General features: G+C 57.6%; 2 protein-coding genes across 6 annotated transcripts; both read left to right on the forward strand.

Moving 5' to 3' along the window:
* The first annotated feature begins 93 nt into the window (after window positions 1–93).
* Window positions 94–7,467, forward strand: LOC113984035 (disintegrin and metalloproteinase domain-containing protein 32-like). Of its 5 annotated transcripts, none has more exons than XM_027713715.2 (19): window positions 94–306; window positions 550–611; window positions 742–820; window positions 960–1,036; window positions 1,161–1,353; window positions 1,539–1,604; window positions 1,841–1,912; window positions 2,470–2,636; window positions 3,054–3,135; window positions 3,304–3,440; window positions 3,978–4,164; window positions 4,424–4,513; window positions 4,961–5,159; window positions 5,561–5,669; window positions 5,976–6,159; window positions 6,476–6,556; window positions 6,655–6,766; window positions 6,845–7,010; window positions 7,219–7,467. In XM_027713715.2, the coding sequence occupies exons 1-19, from the start codon at window positions 94–96 to the stop codon at window positions 7,409–7,411; spliced, it is 2,469 nt and encodes an 822-aa protein (XP_027569516.2). In that variant the 3' UTR covers window positions 7,412–7,467. The 5 variants fall into 5 exon arrangements, with proteins under 5 accessions (XP_027569516.2, XP_027569515.2, XP_027569517.2 ...); XM_027713714.2 differs by having other exon boundaries at window positions 105–306; window positions 7,207–7,467; XM_027713716.2 differs by having other exon boundaries at window positions 105–306; window positions 6,476–6,535; window positions 7,207–7,467.
* Window positions 7,468–7,552: 85 nt separating this feature from the next.
* IDO2 (indoleamine 2,3-dioxygenase 2) lies at window positions 7,553–14,432 on the forward strand. Its single transcript, XM_027713722.2, has 10 exons — window positions 7,553–8,152; window positions 8,660–8,755; window positions 9,294–9,413; window positions 9,620–9,738; window positions 10,070–10,084; window positions 10,513–10,612; window positions 10,804–10,921; window positions 11,033–11,084; window positions 12,846–12,994; window positions 13,635–14,432. The coding sequence occupies exons 1-10, from the start codon at window positions 7,796–7,798 to the stop codon at window positions 14,003–14,005; spliced, it is 1,497 nt and encodes a 498-aa protein (XP_027569523.2). The 5' UTR covers window positions 7,553–7,795; the 3' UTR covers window positions 14,006–14,432.
* Window positions 14,433–24,043: the final 9,611 nt, after the last annotated feature.

The following is a 24,043-nucleotide window of genomic DNA, read 5'->3' on the forward strand; positions in this document are numbered from 1 at the left end:
GCTTTAGGGGAGGGAGGGGCCGTTACCAGTGGGGCCGTTACCTGTGGGCAGTTGCTGTGGGGCTGTTACCAGTGGGGCTGTTACTGGCCCGCAATGGGGCCACTTTGTGCGATGCCACCACTGCTGCTCTTGCTGCTCCTGGAGCTGCTGCATGAGGCCGGGCAGGGCCCCCCCGTGCCCTCCACCCCCCGGCTCTGGGCTCAGCCGTGGGGGTCTCTGTCCCCTCTGGGCTGGCAGGTTCCATCCCAGATCACGATCCCACAGCGGCTGCCGGCAAACGGGACCGGAGTGACGCGGCTGCAGCAGGCACGGTGCTGGGGAGGGAGAGGGGGGAGATGGGGGGGAAGGTGGGGGAGTGAGGTCTTCAACTGCAGAGGAGAGCCAGGGGGGAGCAGATGTGCTGGCAGCTGTAATGGTGTCACCACAGCAGAGCTGCCAGCACATCACCCACTCTGTGCTCATCCCTGGTGTTCGCAGGGGGCCTCGGATGGTGCTGGTCCAACTCCCTGTTCCTAATTCTCCCGTTCTCTACTTTTCTGCACGCACAAGGACACAGTGTCCTACGTCCTGAGGATCGAGGGGAGGCCCTACACCATCCACCTGCAGCAGCAGTGAGTTGGCCCTGATGCTGCCCCTGCTGACAGTCATTCCCCATTCCCCGGTGGCTGCAGGACCTGCGAGAAGCTCGAGAAGCTCAGGGTGATGGATGTAAGTGCTTCACTTTGCATCTTTCTCTTGTAGTGCCTTTTTATCTGACGATTTCCAGATTTATGTGTCGGACGAGGAGGGCTCTTTGCCCCCTGATTCAGCCCAGATGGAGGTAACCTGCCTTGCTTTGGGGTGTTTGTGCCCTAAGTGTCGTGGCACAGATCTCTGCCCGGAGCAGCCAGTCCAGCTGTCTGGGTGAGAATCACCTTCCCAGGCACAGAAGGGGCTCCCTGTCCTCTGTCATGCTGTAGGGAGGCTGCCACTACTGGGGGTACATCGATGGCTTCCCCAGCTCAGCAGTGACCCTCAGCACCTGCTCGGGGCTCAGGTAATGTACCACAACGTCCCTGTGCTGCCCTGCCCCTGGGTGCTGCCAGGCTTTGCTGTGGGGAGCCCAGGGATGGCCTGGAGGCAGTGCCAGGAGTAAATGGCCAGTGCCACTGCCTTGGCAGGGGTTTGCTGCAGTTTGAGAACGTCAGCTACGGGATCGAGCCCCTGGACGATTCCCCCGCGTTTGAGCACCTCGTGTACCGAGTGAGCGAGGAGGACACGGCAGGTTCCTTCCTGCCCCACAGCCCCCCTGGGAGAGAGCTGGGCGGGCTGGTGGCAGAGGAGACCTGGGCCAAGGCCCACGGGGGTGACGAGGTGAGCGGTGCCCACTGTTGTCCTGTCCCTGAGGAGCAGCCTGATCCCACAGGAAGCTTTGGCCGGACACTTGGCCACAAGCTTTGAAGGGAGGCTTGAGCAGCACAGCAAAGGGCAGTGGTGAGGGGCCAGAGAACACAGGGATCTGTCCACTGGAGTACATCAGAGCCCATTTTCTCTTCCAGCTCCTCTGGGCCGCAGCACAATCTCCCAAATACCTCACAGTGTACGTGGTTTTGGACAGCGCTTTGGTGAGTCTGTGCCAGACACTCTCCTTGCCTCTGCCTGACTTCTGTGAGCAGGGAAATGGTGCCATCTCCCAGCTTGTACAGGGATTTGTTTTCCCTTTAAAAAAATTACATGTCCTGTGGATTTTGAAGGAAAGGAGGAGTGCAAATTTGTAGCTCACATCTCCGTGGCTGGGTGCTGGGAATTATCTGTGTTCCAATATTGTTCTGTACTTACATCCTCTTGGGTTGTTTTTCAGTACAACTATATGGGGTCAGACCTGAATGCTGTCACACAGAAGATAATCCAGGCTTTCAATTTAGTCAACAATGTGAGTTTTAAAGTCTGATTTGTACTGGGGGTGATGTTGGTAGTCATCACCTCTCTCCTAGCTGCTTTTGGGTTTAGGAGGAGTTTATGTAAAAAATTCCAGCTTTCCCAAGAAGGTTTTTCCTCTGGGTGTCAGTCTGCTGCAAAAGAACATCCTTCCCCATGCAGTGGCCATGTCTCCTGCAGATGGACAGAACACAGGCACTTTGCCTCAGGGCAGCCAAAACCCAGCATTGCTCCCCTCTCCACCCTGCAGATCCCTGTTCTCACTGATCCAATTAACCTGCTTCCTCTCAGGTGCTTATAAGCAACTTCCAGTCCTTTTCTTCACTCCACTGGTGCCATTATGGTTCATGTAAATCCCTAAGGCCTTCCTATGAAGTTATTGGACTTTGACTCAGGCCTCTCGCTATATTTCTCCATTTTTTAGGTGGGTTCATTCTTTTTGGCTACAGATGTCATCGAGGGACTGAGAGCAGCAATTGGCTTTTCCCATGTCTCTGTGTGCAGAGCTCAAAAGGGAAGGTGTGTGAGAAGGTGTTTCCTTTCTGCTTTCAGATGTTTAGTCCCCTTAACGTCACCATTGTGCTGTCCTCCCTGGAGCTGTGGGCAGAGGGAGATAAAATACCGACAGCAGGGGACACAGATGACCTTCTGCAGCGATTTTTACAGTGGAAACAGTTGACTCTGGCACTGCAGGCACATGATATCGCTTTTCTCTTAGGGTAAGATAAGGGTTCCTTAGCACTAGAGGTTACGTAGTAGAGATCACTCAGACCAGTGTAGGTTGAACTATGAAGAGTCCCATGACAAATGGTTTTTTGAAAAGCTGTATTTCTTACACAATTCCTGATTTCATAATATTCTGGAAGCGTTTCTTCCAAGGCATTCCTTCTAACCAGCCCTTCTGTGGCAGTGCAGCAGCCACGGTGGTGCCATCCCATCCCATCCCACCTGCCCTGGCTGAGGGGAGGCTCCACAGGCTCTGGCACTGAACACTGGCACACAGAGCCCATCCCAGCTCCCCCAGGGACAGCAGAGCCATCAGGGCCACTGGAGGGGACTGTGGCTGTACAGACCCACTGACCCATGGCCACGGGGTGTCCCGGGCTGGGTGACCAGTGCACTCCCCTCTGTTCCAGGTACAGGGACCAAGGAGCACCCGCGGGCACAGCGGCTCTGGGAAAGGCTTGTCAGAGAGATGCTGCTGCTGCAGTGGCCCTGGTACAGTCCCACCTGCCCCTGCCCGTCCCCAGCCAGCCCACGTGGCCGAGAACCCAGAGCTCGCCCACGGGCAGCAGGGACGGGGCTGGGTGGGAGCATCCACATCCAGGGCAGGGGTCTCTGCAGGGAATGCTCAGCTGTGGCATCCTGGCTCTCTCCTCCCTCCAGTACCACGGGAAGGCGACGCTGGAGTCCTTCTCTGTCCTGCTGGCACAGGTGCTGGGCCGCAGCCTGGGCGTGAGCTCGGACAGCCCCCGAGCCTGCGGCTGCGCCGGGCGCGGCTGCATCATGAGCCCCGCGGCGCTGTGAGTGGGCCGGGGGTGGTCACGGGGTGTCCCCTCCTCAGGGGTGTCCCCAGCAAATGTCATTCCATGGCAAAAGTTACAACCAAGTAGAATCATGGAGCCCAACCTGTGACCGATCACCACCTTTTCACTAGACCAGAGCACTTTGTGCCACGTCCAGTCATTCCTTGGACACCTCCTGGGGTGGTGGCTCCATCGCCTCCCTGGGCAGCCCCTTCCAATGCCTGAACACCCTTTCAGTGAACAAATACCTGCTTTTATTCCTTTGAGAAGGAAAAAAAGGAATAATTAAATAGCAATTCAGTGCTTAATTTGACAAAAGAGACCTTTGCTCTCCAAAACGAGGGTACTTATGGTTCTCAGTCTCAGTTAATGAGCTTTAGAGCAGGTGAACTGACAGACCCCCAGGGCCATCGTGCCCCGTGTCTGGGGGAGCCCTTGACTTGCACAGAGGTTTGGAGAGAGCGAGAGGTGGTGAATGCATAACACATAAACTGAAAATTGCTTTATTTTAAACTGAAAATTGCTTTATTTTAGACATTTCGGTGGGGCAAAAGCCTTTAGCAACTGCAGCGTCAGGGACTTTGAGACCTTCCTGAAGCAGGGCAGAGGCGTGTGCCTCTTCAACAGACCCCGCCTGAGGCCCCTGTCCCCCCGGAGCGGGGCCTTCTGTGGCAATGGTGTGGTGGAGCCGGGCGAGCAGTGCGACTGCGGGGCACCTCAGGTGGGTGCCACGGGAACCGCGGCTAAATCCCTGCATTTGGGATGTGGGAATAACGAACCCTTGAGACTGAGGGCCCCACTGCAGCAGGGGGCAGCCCAGAAGGGTTGTGTTGGGTTTGAGATGGCACCAGTCTGGTGGCAGCTTTGCCCGTTTGTTCTGCTCGATGTTGCCCAAGTGTAGCCTTCTGGGGAGAAGGAGGAAGAGTGGGACTCGGGGGTACAGAAAAGTGGAATAATGTGGGTTTGCCATGTTTCCCCAGCAATGCCTGCATGACAAGTGCTGCACTTGGAGATGTCGGCTTATGCCGAAAGCGAGATGTGCCTCTGGATCATGTTGTAAAAATTGTCAGGTGAGGCACACTTTTGTAATTATCACAAAATCATTATTTATCTTTGGAGAAACAGTATGTCCCCATGCTGAGGGATGGAGCCAAACTTCCTGCTGTGCAATGGGAGAGGCTCCCAGGGTCGGGCTTCCTGGGAACCCTCGGGGGGATCGTCCTGGGCAGTGTCACACACGTGTGGTGACCCTCGGGGGCATCGTCCTGGGCAGTGTCACACACATGTGGTGACCCTCGGGGGCATCGTCCTGGGCAGTGTCACACACGTGTGGTGACCCTCGGGGGCATCGTCCTGGGCAGTGTCACACACGTGTGGTGACCCTCGGGGGCATCGTCCTGGGCAGTGTCACACGTGTGGTGACCCGAGTGCCCGGCGGGGATCCCGACCCGGCAGCAGGAGGGGCTGTGTGGGCTCAGCCTGGCAGGTGAGGGTGGAGAGCTCTTCCTGCTCTCCAGTTCAGGAAGAAGAACTCGCTGTGCCGCCCCACCTCGGACTCCCAGTGTGACCTGCCCGAGTTCTGCAGCGGCTCCTCGGGGTCGTGCCCGCCCGACGTGTACGTGCAGGACGGGCACAGCTGCGCGCGCGGCACCGGCTACTGCTACCAGGGACGCTGCCAGTCCTTGGACCTGCAGTGCCAGCGGCTCTACGGGAAAGGTAACGGGCTCTTCTGGTGGCACTGGTGGCACTGGCACTGGCTGGGGGCGGGATGATGATGTTCAGTGCTCTCCAGTGCACTGGGTAAGGGTGAGGCACCAGGAGGGAAGGGCACAGCCTTAGGAAAGTGTTTCAAGCTCGGGTTTGGCTCTGGTTAATGAAGTCCCCCAGCGCTTCAGAGGTAACAATGGAAATGACAAAAAGCAAATTGTTATCTGTGGGTGAACTCTATCAGAGGACTGCCCCATTTGCTACTCCCTTGCTGATTTCTGGGGTTCAGGGGGTTTGCCAGGGCAGGGACAGGAGTGTTTTCTCTAATTAAAGGAGGAAAAATGAAGTTATTACAGTATGTCCCTTTGTGTTCCTTTGAACTATAACAAATATTACTGCTAAACTTGTAGATTCAAAGAGTGCTCCTGTGGCCTGTTATGAGGAGATCAACAGCCAGCGGGACAGGTTTGGGCACTGTGGGTTCAAGACAGGACGTGGGTACCAAGGCTGTTCTTGGAGGTACGCTGGGGAGGGGGCACTGGCACTGCCTCTGTCAAAATGCATATTTAATTGGGACTGGGCAGCCAAGGAGAGTGTCAAAACTCCAGTTCATAATGAGATTTGTGAAGCAATAAATACTTCTCTGTGTGTTCTCCTTGTTTTGGCATCTCTCCTTATGTCACAGATCCTCTCTCGGACTTCCCGGTCCTGCTGATGTTTTCCCACCTTGCTCCAGACTGTTTAATGTTCATCAGGCAGTGTGTGTGTGTGTGTGTGTGTGTGTGTGTGTGTGTCACACACATCCTGTGCAAATTGGCTTTCCAGGAATCTCAGGTGTGGGAAGTTGGTCTGCACGTACCCATCCAGCAACCCCTTCCGATCAACTGCTGCCGCCGTGATCTATGCCCGAGTGAGGAAGCATTTGTGTGTCTCTATGAACTATCTGAATGCATCAGCATTGCTGGATCCACTTCTGGTCCCACCAGGGACAAAATGTGGCTCTGAAAGGGTGAGGAAGCGCCTTGTAATCATCTGAAATGACAGATGTAAACTGTAAATATTAAGAAGGTTTTAGAAACGCTTGCTCCTTGCAGCAGTGTGCTAGATATTTAAAAACACTATAAAACCCTGCAAATGCTGCATAAAGGTTTGGTGGTGTGTGAGCACAAGGCATGACCCAGCCCCAGGGCAGAACTGTAGCTTTTTTTGTTGGTTTTTTTTTTAGAAATAGTGTGTTTTCCTCCCTCTTTGGGCCAAAGTCTGGCATGCTGAGCGCTGTGTGGGTGAGGCAGTGCTGGGCTGGAGCTGCTGTGGTTTTTTCCCAGGTGTGTATAAACAACACGTGTCACCCACGCTCGGTGCTGGGGTTCAGGTGTGACAGCCAGGTGATGTGCCACGGCCACGGCGTGAGTCCCCCGGGGCTGGGGGGGCTGCAGGGGGGCTGCAGGGGGGCAGGTTCTGTGAGCTCATTGCAAACCTCTACCCCCACCCCTGGCTGTTCCAGGTGTGCAACAACAAGGGCAATTGCCACTGCTACCCGGGCTGGAGGCCCCCCAGCTGCCAGAGGAGGGGCTCTGGGGGGAGCGTGGACAGCGGCTTCCAGCTGATGGAGGGAGGTGGGTACAGGCAGCTGAGGGGGGATGGCACGGGCAGGGGTGGCAGTGCCCCGTGCCAACTGGGCTGTCTCCTGCCAGGCCTGCCCCTGCAGCGAGCGCTGGAGCATGGGCAGCTGGCCTGGCTGGTGCTGGGCTCCAGCCTCGTCCTGCTCATCCTTGCCTCGGCCATCGTCCTCGTCCTCATCCTGTGGCAGCAGGAGGTGCTGGGCTGGTGCCATGGGCAGCAACCGCAGGGCACAGAGGGGTGAGTGGGGCCCTGCCTGGGGCTGGATCCTCAGGGAGGGCAGGGGAGAAGGTGAGGTGATTCCCCAGGGATGTACGGGGTGATTCTCAGGTGAGGCACGAGCATATTCCCCAGGGCTGAGGTCATCTCTGGACTGAGGTGGCCCTGAGAGACTGAGGCCACCCTGAGTCAAGTCAGGGCTGAGGCACCTCTCCAGGTCTCCCCACAGCACCAGCCAGGACATGGACAGGGAGCTGGAGCCAGACCCGGAGCTGAACCTGGAACCAGATGCAGAGCTGGACCCGGAGCTGCAGACAGACCTGGAGCTGGACCCAGAGCTGAAGGCAGACCTGGAGCTGGACCCAGAGCTGAAGGCAGACGTGGGCCCAGCACTGGAGCTGGAGCAGCACCACGGGCACTGATTAAAGGCATTGGGCAGAGCCAGTGCTGTGGCCGGTGCCCCATGGTTTTATGCTTACATAGTTTGTGCCTTTTGTCAGAGGAACAGGAAGAGTGCAGAGTGGATGTGGGGTTGAGCCTCGTTAGGTCCCTTTCAGCCCCATTTCATCCATCTCCAGCCAGATGGAAGCAGGAGCCTCTCGGCACCGATCAGCCCCGGGCAAGGAGGTTGGCTCCTGCATGTCACCATTAGACCAGCAGCCCATGGCACACTAGTTTGGCATTGCCAGGATCCTGGAGAACCCCACCTGCAGGGACAGTGTCCCTGAGCTGCCACCCCAGGCCCCCTCGATGCAGCATCCCATGGGAGCCTGGCAGCCCCTTGGGGTGGTCCAGGGGGGAAGCCAATGACAGCCCTTACCCAGGGCAAGGGAGGTCCCCCAAGCCTTCTCCATGGGAACAGAGATCAGTGTTTGCTCCATGACAAAGCCTTATCTGCAACCTTTACCCGTGTTTGCTCAGACCCTCCAGCCATTGGGTGGCCGGGCCTGGCTCCCCCCAAGACAAGGTACATTCCTGCTGCAGGACAGGCGGCGCTGGCTCAGCACATCCTGCCAGGGCAGCCAGGCCACAGCACACCCCGAGCCCACGGCCAGCGCCCGGCGATGGAGGCTGATGATGGCACGGAGGAGCCCTCGCTGCCCCTGGCACTGACCAGGTTCCAGGTCTCCGAGGAGTTCGGTTTCCTGCTTCCCGATCCGCTGGTAGGAGCTGGCTGTGCCCCCCATCTGCATGCTGCAGAGAGGAAAAGAGAGGGATTGTGAGCAGCTTTCTGGAGGAGGGGGGTTGATTCGGCTTACAAAGAGCAGTGAGGAAGGCAGGGGCTGTTTTGGCACAGGCAGTTTCATAGGACAAACCCCTCACTTTGAAATGATGAAGTGGCTGCAGCAAGTGGCAGGGGGGAGAGGAGAATGAGCTTTGCCACTTACACTCTGGCCTTGGCTCTGTGGGATTTTGGGGAGCACAAGAAGAGCAGTCACTCTGCAGGTCTCCCATGTCCAAAGCAGGGCTGTTGATCACTGGGCTGGCTCCACAGTGGGAGTGCAGGGGCACAGACAGATCGTGTTCATCATCTGTTAATTTGTGACCACGCAGGCTCCTGTTACAGGAGAGGGAACCAGACACAAGCCATCAGCCCTGATGTGCGAGGCTGGGTGGGTGCTGGGAGCCTGGGCACATTCACAGCCCCCCCTCTGCCTCTCTCCACCAAGACAGAACTGCCAGAGCCCTACAGCCCCTGGATGGAGGTCGCCCACCAGCTGCCCCAGCTGATCGCCAGCCACCGGCTCCGCTCCCGCGTTCACCAGGTACCGTGTTCTCCTCCCTGCCTCTGGAGCTCTCTCAAACCTCGGTCTGACACAGCAGCATCTGCAAAACGTGTGGGAAAGCAACTCAGCAGCACGGCCGTGTCCTGAGCCAGGGCTGACACCAGGCGACAGCAAAGCCTTCACATCGGCACAGAAACAACAGAGCCGGGAGGCAGCAGCCAGTGAGGGCTGGAGCAGGGCGAGCAGGGGCCCTCTAGATGTCACAAGAGCTGTGTCTCATCCCAGCCATGCTCCCCACCAAGGACCCCTCTGGCACACAGGGATCAGCTGCTCCCACAGGCATCCCAGCACCAGGAAGAGGGGCACCTTTTTGAGGAAAATCCTACGGATTACTGTCCCTGCTCACAAACCAGCAGAAGTGGAACAGGAACAAATCCTGCAGGGTGGGTGGGAAGGGAGGCTTGAAGGCAGAGAGAGGCACTTAGGAGGGTTCACCCCGGCTGGCAGGACAGACCCCACCGCGGGGGCCCCTGGCACTGCCGGCTTTGCCCTTTGCTCCCAAGGATTTCCCTGGCAGATGCCGCAGCTGAGCGCCCGGCACCTCCGAGGACGCGAGGAGCTGCACTTGGCACACCTGGTGCTCAGCTTCATCACCATGGGCTACGTCTGGCAGGAGGGCGAGGAGGGCACCGTGCAGGTAACGGCAACGCAGAGCAGGTTCACCTGCTCCTTGGGGTCCGGGGGCTGACACTGCTGCCATGGAACTCATCCCACGGGAGCAAAACCCCTTTCCTGCAGCTGCAGCAGGAGCGTGACCCCTCCTGCCTGGCTGGTGCCCACACACGGGCACCGTTCAGCAGCCTGGCAGCGTCCCCATCTTCCCCCGTGCTTTGTGCCGTCCAGGTCCTGCCCCGAAACCTCGCCGTCCCCTACTGGGAGGTCTCCGAGGCCCTGGGCCTCCCGCCCATCCTCAGCCACGCAGACTTTGTGTTGGCCAACTGGAGGAGGAAGGACCCCAATGGGTAAACGGGCAAACGCCGGCGGACGAAGCGCGGCTCCTCCCGCGCTCGGGCAGCACCAACGAGCAGGTGCTGGGGACAGACGGTTCCCAAACTGCTCCTGTTCTGCCAAACCCCCTTGAACCCCCCACCATCGCTGGGGTTGGCCTCACGGGCGGACACAGGAACCCTGTGGGGACGTGGGTGCCTGTGGGAGCAGCCCCTGGGGACAACTCCTCCATTCCCTGCAGAGCACAGCCCGTCACCAGAACAATTTATAATGCTCCTCTCTCTCTCTCTCTCTCTCTCCTGCATTTTCTTGTGCATTTGTTGGCCACAACTGAAACGCCTTCAGGCCTCTGGAAATCGAGTAAGTAGTTAAGATGCTCATTTATTTTCTAATGGTGTTGGTTTTGTTTGGATGGGCTCAGCTCTCCAGCACTGCGGGGTTCTGCTTAGGCTGAGCCTCTCTTGATGTGCACACACAGCAACACCAGGGTTTGTCTCACAAATGCCACTGAGATGACAGTGAAGTGACTGCAGCGGAGCGTGGGCTGCTCTGTCTGTGCAGGTCCAGCACCCATGGGCCATGGGAGGGGCATGGGGAGAGTGGTGGGTGCCTCCAAACCAGGCCTGCTCCCCCTTTTGCTCTGTGCCAGCTCCTCTCTGCCTGGGGTGCAGATAAGAGGCTCTGCAGCCTGGGAGCGTTTTGTTCCAAGAGCTCAGCAGGTCCCGTGGTGTGCAGGGAAATCCTGAGCCACAACCCCACCAATCCCTCTCCTTGGCTGCTCCGTGCAGGAACCTGGACCCCATCATCACCCTGCCCGGGGGAGAGAGCCTGCGGGGCTTCGTCCTCGTCACCCTCCTGGTTGAGAAGGCGGCTGTGCCTGGCATCACGGTGGGTACCACCCTGTCCCGGGGCTTTTTGCTCACCTGGAAAGTGCCCACAGGCGCACCCACGAGGTGACCCTGTCCCATGCACGTGGACTGGGAAGGAGCAGAGCTGGCATGGGTGGCAGTGAGTGTCCAGAGCCACTGTACCCAGGCATCCCACTCCCCCATCACTTGGTGTTCTCCCTTCTCTCACAGGCAATCGTCAGGGCCCTTCATGCCATCCTGCAGCACGATGAGGAGACCCTGCAGAGAGCCCTGGAGGAGCTGGCAGGGGCCATCGAGGCCATGAGGGAGGCGCTGAGGCGGATGCACGGTGAGAGCAGCCCCAGCCAGGCTGTGTCTGCACAACCCTGCACACACCACAGCTCATCACACGTGTTGGTGTGACTGCCAGCCAGCTCTGACCTCACTGATTCCCTCCTAGACCACGTGGATCCCGCAGTGTTCTACGCTGTGATCCGCATCTTTCTCTCTGGGTAAGTGCAGCGGGTTCCCCTTCAGACCCACCATGCTGGCAGCTCCCAGGGCCGGGGGGAACTGGGAATGTGCTGGGAAGGGGCAGCCCAGGTGGGACAGGGGGTCCCCCAGGGCGAGGTGGGGGGACCAGCCCTGTGTCTGGCGGTGATACTCCTCAGGGTGTCATGATCCTGCCCCTTGGGAGTTCCCAGGCACTGGATCTGCTGGGCACAGACCAGGGCTGAGGGCTGGGTCTGCCCCCCTCCACCCACTCTCCATCCCCCACTTCAGCTCAGCCCCAAGAAGGTCTCTGTGCCCTAAAAGCCAGAATTGTGCACAAATGAATCATTCCTGCTCTTGGCCGAGCAGTTTTGACAGCAGAAGAGGAATTTCTCTTCACTTCCACGCTGTGCACACAAGGCTGCGAAGCCGAGCGGAGGCTCTTCCCACTGCACGTTAAGGAAACATCCCTAACAAGCCTCTTGCTGCTGCTCTGTTACAATTCTGTCAATTGGAAAAAAGAAAATCTCCCCCAGATACTGAAAAAGCCATTTGGGCAAGGCAGAATCACAGCCCTGAGAGCCCAGCGTGGCGTGTTCACCATCCCTCAGCATCCCCGCGGGGCTGCAGCTTCCACCGCCGCTCGCTCCCGGGCTGCTCAGGGGGTTCTATTTTTATTTCTCTCCAGCATGTCTCAGCATTCCCAAGTCAAAAGGCTCCGTGCATCCTGATTAGGTTTCTCTTATTTTTTTTTATGCAAGCTGACCTTGTCTTGATGGTCATCAGCCTGGAAAAACATGCCTTTAAAATTCCCTTCTGCTTATAAGAACTTCCCACTAGTAGAAGTTACTATAAATACAACCCTGGGAGAACTAAAAATATTCTGGTATTTGATAATGAATCTATTTTCTGTGCAGTTTGTGCAAATTGTGTCCCCACAGCCCAACAGCCCGAGCAGCCTCCCAGGACGGTGCATTCTGCAGGAGGTCAACAGATATTTTTGCGCCAGGCACTTTGTTTCCCTGAAATCGTAACTCTTCTCTTTGTTTGGGAGCGAGCACTTCTCCATTTCTGCACAGTGGGGGCTGACAGGCTCGGAGTTCAGGGTGTGTGGGGGGAGCTCCTGGCTCCCAGCCCGCCCAGGACCAGCAGCTTCAGAGGGAGGAAATCCCATCCCAGCCTTGTTATCTGTGGAGATAAATAGAGGCAGGCTGACCCAGTCTCTACTTATCCTTTAAATGCTTTTAGAGACGTAACCTTGAGTAACAGGAACAAAGGAAAATCCAAAGTACAAACTTCAGGGACTCAGAGTAGCATTTGGGTGACTCTACCTGCTGCTTATCTGAATGGCCACTGGCATTCAAGGAATTGTTGTTGTGCCACTACTGCCCAGACAAGTGCCCCCTCCCTCCCCAAGGCAGCTCTGCTCACACAAACCTTCCTGAACTGGAGCAGAAGGTGCAGCCAGGCAGGGCAGGGTGTCCCAGCACCACGCCACAGGGTGCTCACCAGGGCACGGTGACCCCAGAGAACGATCCCTAGCTCCTGGCAGAGGAAAATTAGGGATTCCTCCCTCCCTACAGCCACGGCCTCGTGGTGCACCTTGGCACAGCATTTGATTTCCGAGTTTATCTCCCATGTGAGGAGGGCTGGCACCGCTGAGTGAGGAGGGGCCGGGCCAGGAAGGTTTTGTTCCATCTTGCCAGCCCAGAGTCCCCTCTCACAGGCCCTGTCCCCAGCTGCCCCACGGGCACTGCCTGACCGCCGTGTCTCCCGCCCAGCTGGAAGGACAATCCCGCCATGCCGGCCGGGCTGGTCTATGAGGGGGTGTCCGAGGAGCCCCTGGCGTTCTCGGGGGGCAGCGCGGCTCAGAGCACGGTCCTGCACGCCTTCGATGAGCTGCTGGGGATCCGCCACAGCCAGGACACCGGTGAGCCACACACCTTTCCTCTTCCCAGGCAAATAAGGGCAGGGGGAGAGACGAGCCAGAGCGATTCCCACGGCTGTGCCAGCTCTGCCAGCCAGCAGCACACGTACCCATCTCTGGGCTCTGCCCAGTTCCTTAGGTTATAAACGAGGCTCTGGTGGGTGCTTCCTCACTGTGATAAATTCCCATAGGGACACACTTTGCTTTTTGCCTGTCAACCTTTTACTGAGTTTCTCTATGGGCCCAGAGATGAGGGAGCAGAGCGTGCCTGCATCCTGCCAGTGATTTACCCCATGCATTCAGAGAGTTCCGTGTTGGTCCAGCCCACAACAGAAATATTTACCAGAAATTGGCAAAACCACTCTACTAGCAAAAAAACCCCCAAAATAAACCAAACCAAAGGGCTGAGAGCAGGGCTAAAACCTGTCTTTTAGAGTTAAGACCAACCCTAATGGAGCACTGACCTAATATGGGTTTTCTTTCTCACTGAATTGGAGGCAGAGCAGAGGAAGCTGTGCAGGCTCTCAGCACCACCACCACCGTGGTCAAACTGTGCCAGCAGCAGAGCTCCGGGCTGGCTTCTCTCTGGGACCTTTAATCCACATACCTACAACTTATTCCACCCTTTGCTGGTGTCTTGCAGCTGCCTTCCTGCACAGGATGAGGAACTACATGCCCCCGCCCCACAGAGCCTTCGTGGAGGAGATCCAGCGTGGCCCGTCCCTGAAGCAGCACGTGCTCTCCTGCAGGGACAGGCGGCTCCGCGGGGCCTTCAACCGCTGCGTGGCAGCGCTGGCAGAATTCAGGTCCTACCACATCACCGTGGTCACCAAGTACGTGGCCGTGGCGGCGGCCAAAGCCAGGGCCGGGCGGGCAGAGCCGGGCGCCAGGGCTGGCCCTGCCCTGGGGAAGGCCCCGTCTGCGCTGGAGGCCAAAGGCACCGGCGGGTCCCACATCTTCAGCTTCCTCAAGAGCATCAGGGACACCACCAGGGAGGGGATGATAAGTGCCTGACGTGCCCCGAGGGCCGGCAGGGCACTGCCCATGGTGGGTGCAGGAGGCCGGGCGGCTCCGCTGTCTGTCTGCAGCACAGGAGCCAAGGTCCAAAACCTCCCCTCGGCAGCATCACTCCCACCTGTGCGTGTCTGGGACACGAGGAACGTGCTCGGGGCTGCCAAGGGAGGACAGTGCTGCTGCTTCCCCCCCCAGAAGGCACACGGTGAGCTCAGCATCCCCCCACGGCCTGGAGACAGGCACAGTGTCCTCCCGTGGCACTGGCATCAGCACATCGTCCCAAGGCACCAGGATGGGTGCAGCGTCCTCCCGCGGCACCGGGACGAGCCGTGTCCCTGCCAGCCCCGCCTGCCGCCCGCAGCACCCCGGGGGTCGGGGCTGCTGGACACGGGGGGGTTACACGGACGAATAAAGCAGCGAATCCCGATCCAGCCGTGTTGCCGGGCCCTGTGTCCGTCGCGACATCCCAGCGCTGCTGCTCCATCGCGAGGTGGCGGCAGAAACCCGCGTTTGGCTGCGGCGCGGACGATCCCGCAGCAGAGGAACGGGCGGGCAGCAGGAGAAGCAAAACACTGGGGGGGACTGGGGGGGCTGCGGGGGAGCCTCTGGTCGTTAAGGGCTCGGGATGTCACAGGGGCAAAGCTGCAACGCTGGGGCTCACACGGGCTTTGCTTTCCTGAGTCTCAGTAACACCGCGCTGTAGCGGGGGACACGAGGGGACGCGGCTTCCTCGAGGGGACAGCGAGGGAAAAACAGATGGACAAACCCACGGCCCTGAGCAGGGACCTGCAGCACAACAACACCCAGCCCGGTGCCGGGGTCAGCCCACCGTGGAGACTCCCACGATCCAGACCCGGCGGGTGAAGTGAGAGCGGGGACAGCCCGTGCTGGGCCCCGACGGCTCCGGGTGCCGCTCCCCGGCCCGGGGCTGCAGGAACCGGCTCACCCCGCAGGGCTGGGCTGGGCGGGCAGAGCCTGGCGCCAAGAGCAGGGCTAAACCTTTCTTTTATAGAGCCAGGTGCCAAGTCGCCCTTTTACAGCAAGAGAGCACGCCCAAATTCCTTGGAATCCGCATCTTTAGGGAAATCAGGCCATATGGCTCCATTTTGCCTGCCCAGGTTTTGCTGGCACGGCCACCAGAGACAGGTTTCACACCCAATCAGTGTCTTGGTGCAAAAATAGCCCTGGCAGTGCCCCTTCTGCACTACCAGCAGAGAGTCAAGGTCCTTTGAAATGAGGCATCGTTCCCATAAGGGCAACAAGAAGCTCAGCACGCCGCAGCTTGAATTATTAAAGGTCTTGCTAAATTGTATTTTGTGCCCTTTTTTGAAATGCAGCCCTAAAACTGGGGCTTCAGAGATGATTTCAGTAAACAACCCACGGGAACATGTCAGCACCTTTAAATCTTTGCCTGGCAGCCCTCCTTCCACTTGATCTTCATTTCTGAATAGCTGCTGCATATTTCATGTAGGAAATATTTCATCCTGATGATTGTCTTGGTCTATTACATTTCAGACCATTTCAGGAAAACAGCAAACTTGGAGCGGGGGAAAAATCACTCCAGCTAAGTGAGAAATGCAGCCAGGACTGGAGGGAGCTGGGGCAGGCTGGCACTGCAGGGGGGCAGGGCAGGGGCTCCACTCGTGCTGTGAATGCACAAATCCTGCTGGGCAGCAGCGATGCTGACGCCAGGAAAGGCCACAGGACCCACCACAGGTGGATTTTCTTCCTGCTGCAAACTCCCTTCCCTGCACAGGCTGCCCCTGCCCTGTGCCAGGGGGATCCAGGAGTGGATCCTCAGGAGCAAGGAGGGTGGACTTGTGTCACCCCAGAAGAGAGAATGGGAACTGAGAAATCAGAGAGGTGTCGGAGGGCTCTGGAGAGCCAAAGGGGTTCCCTGCACTGAAGCTCATGTACAACACTTTTGGGGGACAAAGAAGGTGCCTAAGAAACTGCAGAGAAAGAGTCAGCCCACTGCATCCCCAGGTCAGCAAACTACACTGCAAGGGCTCCCCACCTCTGAGTTCCTGTTACCAAATGCTCTCTTGGAGCCAGCTCACGATTAATCAGCTGCAGCTCCTTTAGAATCAGACTCAGGGAGGATCCTGCAGTACCTCTGGCAGTACCCAAACATTGCTGCACAGTGAGGCCCAGCCCTTTCCCATGTGCTCTCCTGGCAGGCTGGGACAGCTGCTCCATGAGAGCTTTGATTTCCCTCTGTTTTCAAACCACTGCTGTCTAACACTGATCACAAGAGGCAGATGCCTGAGGTCTCAGGTGCGTTCTGACTGGAAGCACGTGGCATTTAAATAATTTATGCCTGTGCCTAAAAATGGCACGATGTGTTTGAGGAGAAGCACGTGCTTGGCATCGGTGCCACATCCCGGCAGTGGGAGCTGCACTGCCATGGGCTGCCGAGGCCCTACTCTGCCTGGAGGGTTTTGTTTGGGCACTGGGAGAGCCTGGGACGTGTGGGACGAGCCCAGCCACAGCTACCTATCATCTTTACTGAGCAGCAACATTCGGACTTGGCTGATCTCTCAGCCAGACCCCAGGTGGGACAACCTGAGCCCAGGGGACACCTGAGACCCCACACACTGGGACAGGCAGAGTTAAGCCCATTTCTGCAGCTCTGTAATAAAATTAATGTTATCTCAGCAAGGGAAAAGCAGCAAAAGAGCAGAGCCCTCTCCCTCTTTCAGAGGTGCTGAGCTCCCAGAGGCACATCTCTGCAGTGAGGTTGGGATGCTCAGACTGCCCAGGCTCTGTGCACGAGTGAGAACGAGATTTTGAACCATCTCACCAAGCCCAGCAGCATCCGCGGGGTCAGCTGGGACTGACGGTGCCAGGGAGGGGATGGAAAACCAGGAGGGATGTCACAGCTCCCGGCCACACCCCAAGCAGCAGCTCCAGCCCCAACAGAAACCTCTGTGTGCCACCCACACAGAAACCTCCCTCCTTATCGCTGGAGCCGCGGCCCTGCCCCTGCAGCGCTGCCGGACACGTTTCCATCGTGGAGCTGCAGCTGCAGGCCCAGCACAGCCCTCCCAGCCACACGTTGGGGTGTCCATCTGTCTCCTGACTCCTTGCTGTCCTGTTGTGTCAAGCAGAGGTTTCCCCCGTGGTATCTGGTGGTTGGACCCGTGTGATGGAGAAGGAAGCTGATACCCAGCCAAGGTGGCAGGAGGAGACCTCACCTGGGCACACCTTCGGTGTCACCAAACCTCACCGAGCCCCATCAGCCCGGGGAGCTGCCCACAGGAGGTGGCCAGCCCTGCCCCACAGGCCGTGCTCAGACTGCAGCCGTCATCCCACCCACACTGTTTGCTCAGACTTTCCGTCCTTCTCCGTCGCTTTGGCCTCTGGTTCCCTCCTCGCCGTGCCCGGGTCTCACCCAGGTCACCTTCCCCTTTCACCTTCCCCTTTCCCCAGGTCACCTTTCCCTGTGTGAAAGCTCCCGAGCTGCCCCCAGCGGTGGAAGCCCTTTCCTGCTGCCAGCCCCCTCCGCAGGGATTCCCACAGCCCCCGGGCAGACTCTGCTTTGCTGCTTTTGTCCCCGAGAATATTGGAAATTGAACAGGAATACAAACATTTGGATTCTAGACACTTCCCAACCCCGACCTTATTTATCATACTTGGCTCTGCTCCTGGAGCTGGGGCCAGAAGAGACTCTGAATGATTTAAGTGATTTAACATGCTGTGCATAGATCAATCTCGCTCTCCCCTCCAGCCACAGGTTTCCCTTAGTGGTTTGCTGCACACTTATTATGTCCATCAATATCAAGCAATTAAAATCCCCCATTATCCAGGCCCTGGCTGCCTTACAACCTCCTCATAAGCTATAAACTATTTCATGATCAACCTCCTTTAAGTGTTCAGGAGTTTGCAGCCCCATCTCAGGGTCCCCAGGCTGTCATTACATCGTGAAGGTCCCATTGGAGCCATGGCCAGATCCAGACCAAGCCACGACTGCCATTCCTCTCCCTGTGTTCCTGATCCGTGCCAGGATTGCTCATTTCTATCCCGGTCTTCCTCCATCCGCTGGTGAGTTTATCTCAGAGCAATTTCCCCTCCCCAGCTCCTGCTTCACTCGCACTGCTGGAGGGGAGCTCCAGACCTGCTGCATTCCTGGGAGCACCCACGGGCTGCCGGATGTCACATCCCAAATTCTGCCCTGCTGCAGAACCGCTTGCTGTGCCCAGCGAGTCCCCAGTGCTGTCACATCTGCGGCCCAGATGTCCCCACACCACAATCCCAGGGCTCTTCTGGAAGGACACGGGCCCGGAGCCGGGACAGCCATCCCTGCAGACGAGTCCCTGTCACCTGGGCAGTGCCAGGGTCCTGCCTCGCCCACGGGTCTCAAAGCAATTTATTAATAACAACCGAGTTTGCTTTGCAATTCCCCATTGGGAGGGACATGAGGGCACAGAAAATATTTGCCTTCCCCATCCTTCTGGGTGCTGCCACTCGCCCAGAGCTGTGGTGTGTCGGTGTGTGCCGGGAGCACCGTGTCCCTCAGAACACCCAGCCTGGCACAAGCAGAGATTATCTGTGCCCAGGGAAGGGCTCACCTTGGCTGAGTGACTGCAGGCCAGATATGATTACAGGCCATGAGTCAAGCAGAAAAGTGCTAATTACAGCACAGAAGGAAGAGGAGAGAGGAGTTGCTAAATTGCACCTAACATGGAGGGGGAGTGGGGAACAGATTGAGAAACCATCATTGAAAAAGGATGGCACAGAAAGGATGATACATGGCTGTCCCAGCCCAGGGCCACCAACACAGACACAGCACCCTGAGGCAGCAGGGACCTCTTGGCAACACTATTTTCATCCTGTCATTTGTATCATCCCGTTCTCCTTGCTCTGTCATTCAGCCCTGAACCCTCTTTGCTCATGCATCCCTTGCCTGGCCAGCGTTTGTATTCCATTGCACTGTTAGAGCTGTTTGGAAACAAAGGAACCAGAGACCCAAACATTGGCATTAGAATAAAAACAGCTTTGCGTGGGGCAGAAGCAGAGTGGAAACAAGGCACAGGCAGGCCCTGAGGAAGGTCTCTGACCTCGCTGGGGGATGACGACCATGGCAGTGACTGCCACGACAGCCCCCTGCCCACAGCCCTGCCCCGAGCTCCCCACCAGTGGCACAAGTGGCAAACAGGGCTTTGTGGGATTCTGGGGCACAACAAAAGTCACTTCTGCGTTTCAGGATTCAGGGGGATCACGCTGCCAGGGCGGACCAGTTCCTGCCAGCCTTTCCTGGCTTGCCAAAGCATACCAGGCTGCCTGAGCATTCCTGTTGGACCCTGGCACGGAGGTGCCATCCCCAGGGCTGGGCCTGAGCCCCGGCACGTGGTCAGTCCAGGGGGAAAGTGGGCAGAGGGCTGGGAATGGTTTCTCTGATGCCCGGGGTGCTGGTTCCCACCGGGAGCAGGGCTGGAGCAGCGCCTGTGCGGTGGCACATTGTGGGTGTCACATTGTAGGTGTCACCCGGAGGACACGTCACAGCCACCCCAATGCCTGTTTGCCCAGTTAGTCACCACGGGGGTTGCTAGACCTGCTAAACAAAGGCAAACACAGACACTGGCGTTGCAGGAGGCGCAGTGAGCCTGTGAGGCAATCCCTGCCCGGCTTCCCAGGAACTCCATCAATTCCATTTCTTAGAAAAGAGGGGGAAAAAAAAGGAAAAGAGACAAGGCACTGCTATTATTGCAGTAAGAGGCTGTGTCATGCTGGGCTCTGCAGCTAAATATATTCTGTGTTTACTGTAAGCAAGGACAGTGGGAAGCCTTCCGAAACGGCACGGGGGCTGCTCCCATTTTTTTCAGCTATCAATCACGCCCGGCTTGAGCCATTTTTATCCTGACACAAATGGAAAATATTTTCCTGGTTTAATTTCTACTGATCAAAGACATTTCCTCAACAGACAGGAGCCCTGGAGCCCTGGGGGGGGGGGTAAAAGTCCCCGAGGAAACTATTTGCCCGAGGAGACGCGGGACGCGGCTCACAGTGGGACACCCCACGATGGGGCACGTCAGGACACCACCCCTGAGAGCCAGGACACAACCCCACAGATCAGGACCCCAGCCCACCCCCCAGCCCAGGGGTGGTTGGCCAGGCTATTAATCCTTTTTCTTCCCCAATTGATTTGCTGAACAAGAGACTTGGTGTTTATCACAGCGACGGAAGCACCTCGAGGCTGCCCCGAGGTGTGTGGATCCTCTCTGCTGCACCAGCACCCTCTTCCCCAGCTGGTGCCGTGATGAGAGAGGCCTGTGAGGGGCAGGTTTTGGGGCTCAGATATCTGTTTATTTTCTCCATAAGCTTTTCCTAAACAGTGTTGGGAAACGCTCCTTCCCCAGAGCTCATCGTGGCCGGAACTGACTCAGCTTTCTGCACAGAGAGGGTCCTGGGGATGAGCTCACCGGCCCCAACAGCTCGACGTCACACCTGACACTGTTTTCTGACAGACAGTGTATTTTATTTCCATTTGTGCTCCACGTCAGAGCACTGAGTGTGGGGCTCCCAACGCGCCCCTGGCGCAGCAGCCTCCCGGCCCCCTCAGTCTCACACAGACCCTTGTGACGGGCAGATTCTCTCCCCAAGGCAGACACAAAGATTTGCTTCTCCCCAGCAGGTGCCAACAACTCCAGATCAGGAAGTGCTGGGCTGGTTTCTGGTTCAGCCCTGCACCGCTGAGGGCTCAGAGCCGCAGCGGGAGCCGCTGCAGCCCAGACTCACTGTCAGCACTTTGCTGCTTTTCTGGGCTCTGCCAGAGGGACTGCAAAGCACTGCTTGCCATACACACAGCATCACCCCTCTCCCTCCCCTCCTACACAGAGCTAAAATCTTCTGGCAGTTCTAAACGGGTTCTTTTTTGTTTGAACTGCTGCATAAATAACCCAACAGACAGCCCAGAGCCCCCGCACACTGACACCTGACAAAGACTCAAGGACAGATCTCGAGAACAAAGACAAGGCTCGCCTGTAAACAAGGCATCACTCACTGAGACTGAGACAACATTTAGGCAACATGATTGTGGGGAAACATCTCGAAGGCAGCTCTGTGAGAGCTAAACACCTCTGAGAGCAGGGGCTGCAGCTCGGAAAGCCTCGGGGCCACAGCATTTGAGCTGGAGGTTCTACCTGGAGCCAGGGCACAGGGGAAGCACTCTGTGACTGTACAGAGCAGGAGCAGCCCCACAGATGATTCATGGATCGTAGGAGCCTCCCAGCTCTGGCTCTGCCCGGCACAGACCTGTGGCAGGTGAACCAGCCTGGTGCCTGAAAGTTCCAGCCTCGCCTGTCCCAGAGATAGGCTTTACAGCCCTGCTGCTGCTCTTTGGAGCGGGGCTGACGTGCACAGCCCATGGCAGTTTTCTGAGGAAAACAACTGCTGGCAGAAGTTCAGTCACCTGCTGTAACCCCGAGCCCAAGCACAAACCTGTGTGCCACCCATGGAGCAGCTCCCGTCCCCCCAGAGCAGCAGCAGCACAGCCAGCCCCAGGGGCACCTGGAGGGGGATAAGCAGGAGAGCCTCAGCATGCAAAAAATATCCCCAAAGCCCCCAGAAGCAGCCAGCAGCCCCTTTGGCTCAGGGATGGCCGCAGGGACAGGAAGGGGATCACAGAAATTGCTTTTCTAGCAGCTACAAAATGAGGCTGCCAGGCCACTGGAGAAGGTGGTAGGAGCCAAACACCATCTGTTCCCTCCCAGGAACTCTTTTGTTAGTGGAGGAATGAGCTACAAGGCTGATAACTCTGCAGTGCCGAGCTCATCTCCCAGACGATTGATGCAGAGGTTGATTCCCTGATTAAATCTCCACAGGTGCTTCTTTGCTCTTTCCCTCAGCTCCAAATTTCAGTTTTCTTCCCCCGGCATTGCTCAGCTACAAGTCCCCAGACATCAACTGCTCCTCCCCAAAACACAGCAAGGACAGGAGCTCCCTCTGGCACGTGCCACTTTGCTTTGACACAAAATTAGGGAACTCAGAACTAAATTTGCTGGTTTTATGCTCAAGAAGCCTGTCCCTCTGATGGACTCATCTCCCTCGATACCAAGCTGGTGTTTCCCAGCCTGGACCACTTGCAGGGTTACAACACTGCCCAGAGGTCACCCAGGCAGATCCACCAGCCTGAGCCCTTGGTGACCCCCTGCCCAGCCCGGGATCTCCTCTGGACCACCACAGCCCTTCCCAGGTACACCAGATCACCCCTAACACCCCCCAGCCCCCCCTGCCTCGCTGCTGGGCAGTGCCACCATCCTGCCTCCCCCCTGCCAGCCCCAGCACCCTCTGCCCGGCCCCGCGGGGCGCTGCTCATCCCTTTTTGCACATCTGGCTCCCGATGCGGTGCTGACCCCGGAGCACAGCCTTGGGCTGCAGCCACGGAGGCTCCGGGAGCGATGGGGGCACCGCAGACCCCCAGGAGCCGGAGCAGCACAAAGGCACATCCTGTCTGCCACCCCTCCTGCAGCAGAGGAAGCGGCTCGGCAGAGATTAGAGCCCTGGAGGGGGGCACTGGGGCGCCGGGACGTGTGTCGTGTGTCGGGTGCTGCTGCCCGCGGGCCGGGCTGTGACAATGACCCGGGCCAGCCCCGCGGCCCAGCCCCGGGCAGGATTTCCCGTGAGCCCGTCCCCTCGGCACCAGACAATGAGCTGTCTGACAGCTGGAGACGGCTCTGCCTTCGCCCTCTCCAGCGAGGGGTCCCCGGGACCTTCAGGAAGATCAAACAGGAAACCGGGCAGAGAAAGAAAAAGGTTGTTCGTGCTCGAAAGTCTAAACTTTCATTGCTGAGCCGGGAGGAAGATGCCGAAGTCAGGATGTTAAAATACTTTCCCTGTCTGCCATGGAAAGAGCAGGAGCTGCCGGGTGGGGCTGCACGGGCGACACGTCGGTGCCACGGCAGGGTGCCGGTCCTGCCGGCACACGCTCCACCCGACGGAGTTATCCCACCCCAGCTCCTCCCCTGCCCCACACCCGGACCCCATCCTTTGCCTGAGCCCCCCCTGCATCCCCGCGGACCTGGCTCTTCTTTTTGTCACGAGGCTCTCGGCTCTGCCGACGCTCTGGCTGGCAGCCTGCCACCTGCTCCCAGCAATGATCTGCCGTGACGAGTGGGGAGCACCACAGCCAGGGGTTCCCTTTGCAAGATGGATTTGGAAAGCCCCAAGCACCAGGAGAAACCACCCGTGGCTTCCTTACACACCAAGACCCCCACCTCAGCCCCTCCAGCTCCCTGTGCCAGTGAGTGGCATCTGGTCCACACCAGCCGTGCCCTCAGCTCTGCTTTACTGGATGCTCCTTCCAAGGGGCTCTGCCTGGTAAAAGCGCCAGAAGTTTCTGTTTCTGTTCTGTTTCTTACCAGCCGTGATTTACTTACTGTAACCGGCTATTCATTATGTCCTGCACTGCATTATTAACTTGGTGATCATACATTTAGCAGAGAATTTATGAGAAATGAGCAGACATTCATTATCAGCACCACCACAGGCTTTACTCTTATATGGTCTCCCCGCAGAGAGCGATGCTCAGCTCACCCAGGGCTCACCCAGGGCTCACCCAGGGCTCACCCAGCTCTGCCCATTCCTTGCCCAGTGCAGGGGTTGCTCTGCACAGCTCTGGGGCTGCATTCCCCTTACTCAGGCCAGTCCGGAGTTTTCCCCTATTAAAAACCTTTCTGTTGAAATCTAACTGGCTTGTCTGTGCAGTAATGCCTTCTGTTGTCTGAAAACCAGCCAGTTTTCCCTGTTTTGTGGCAGGGAGTTGTGTGAGGATTGTCTGAGACAGGTCTGTGCTTTCCAGCCACTGAACTGCAGCTGGAATGCCCTTAAAATACCTGCCCTGTCCTGCAGCTCTGAACTGGGGACCACAAGAGGAGTCACAGGGTTTTGTGAGCAAAGGGCACAGTGTCCTGCCGTGAGATTTAGACAAGTGTTCCCAGATGCTCTATTAAAGAAACAACAACCACAGAAAAACCCAAGCAACAGCCAAACAAACAGAAATCCCAGGTGGAGCCCCAGAGGCACATGAGTTCCAGTTGG

Source organism: Pipra filicauda, unplaced genomic scaffold (genome assembly GCF_003945595.2).
Source record: "Pipra filicauda isolate LSUMZ 115617 unplaced genomic scaffold, ASM394559v2 scaffold740_size120307_pilon, whole genome shotgun sequence".
Lineage (NCBI taxonomy): Eukaryota > Metazoa > Chordata > Aves > Passeriformes > Pipridae > Pipra > Pipra filicauda.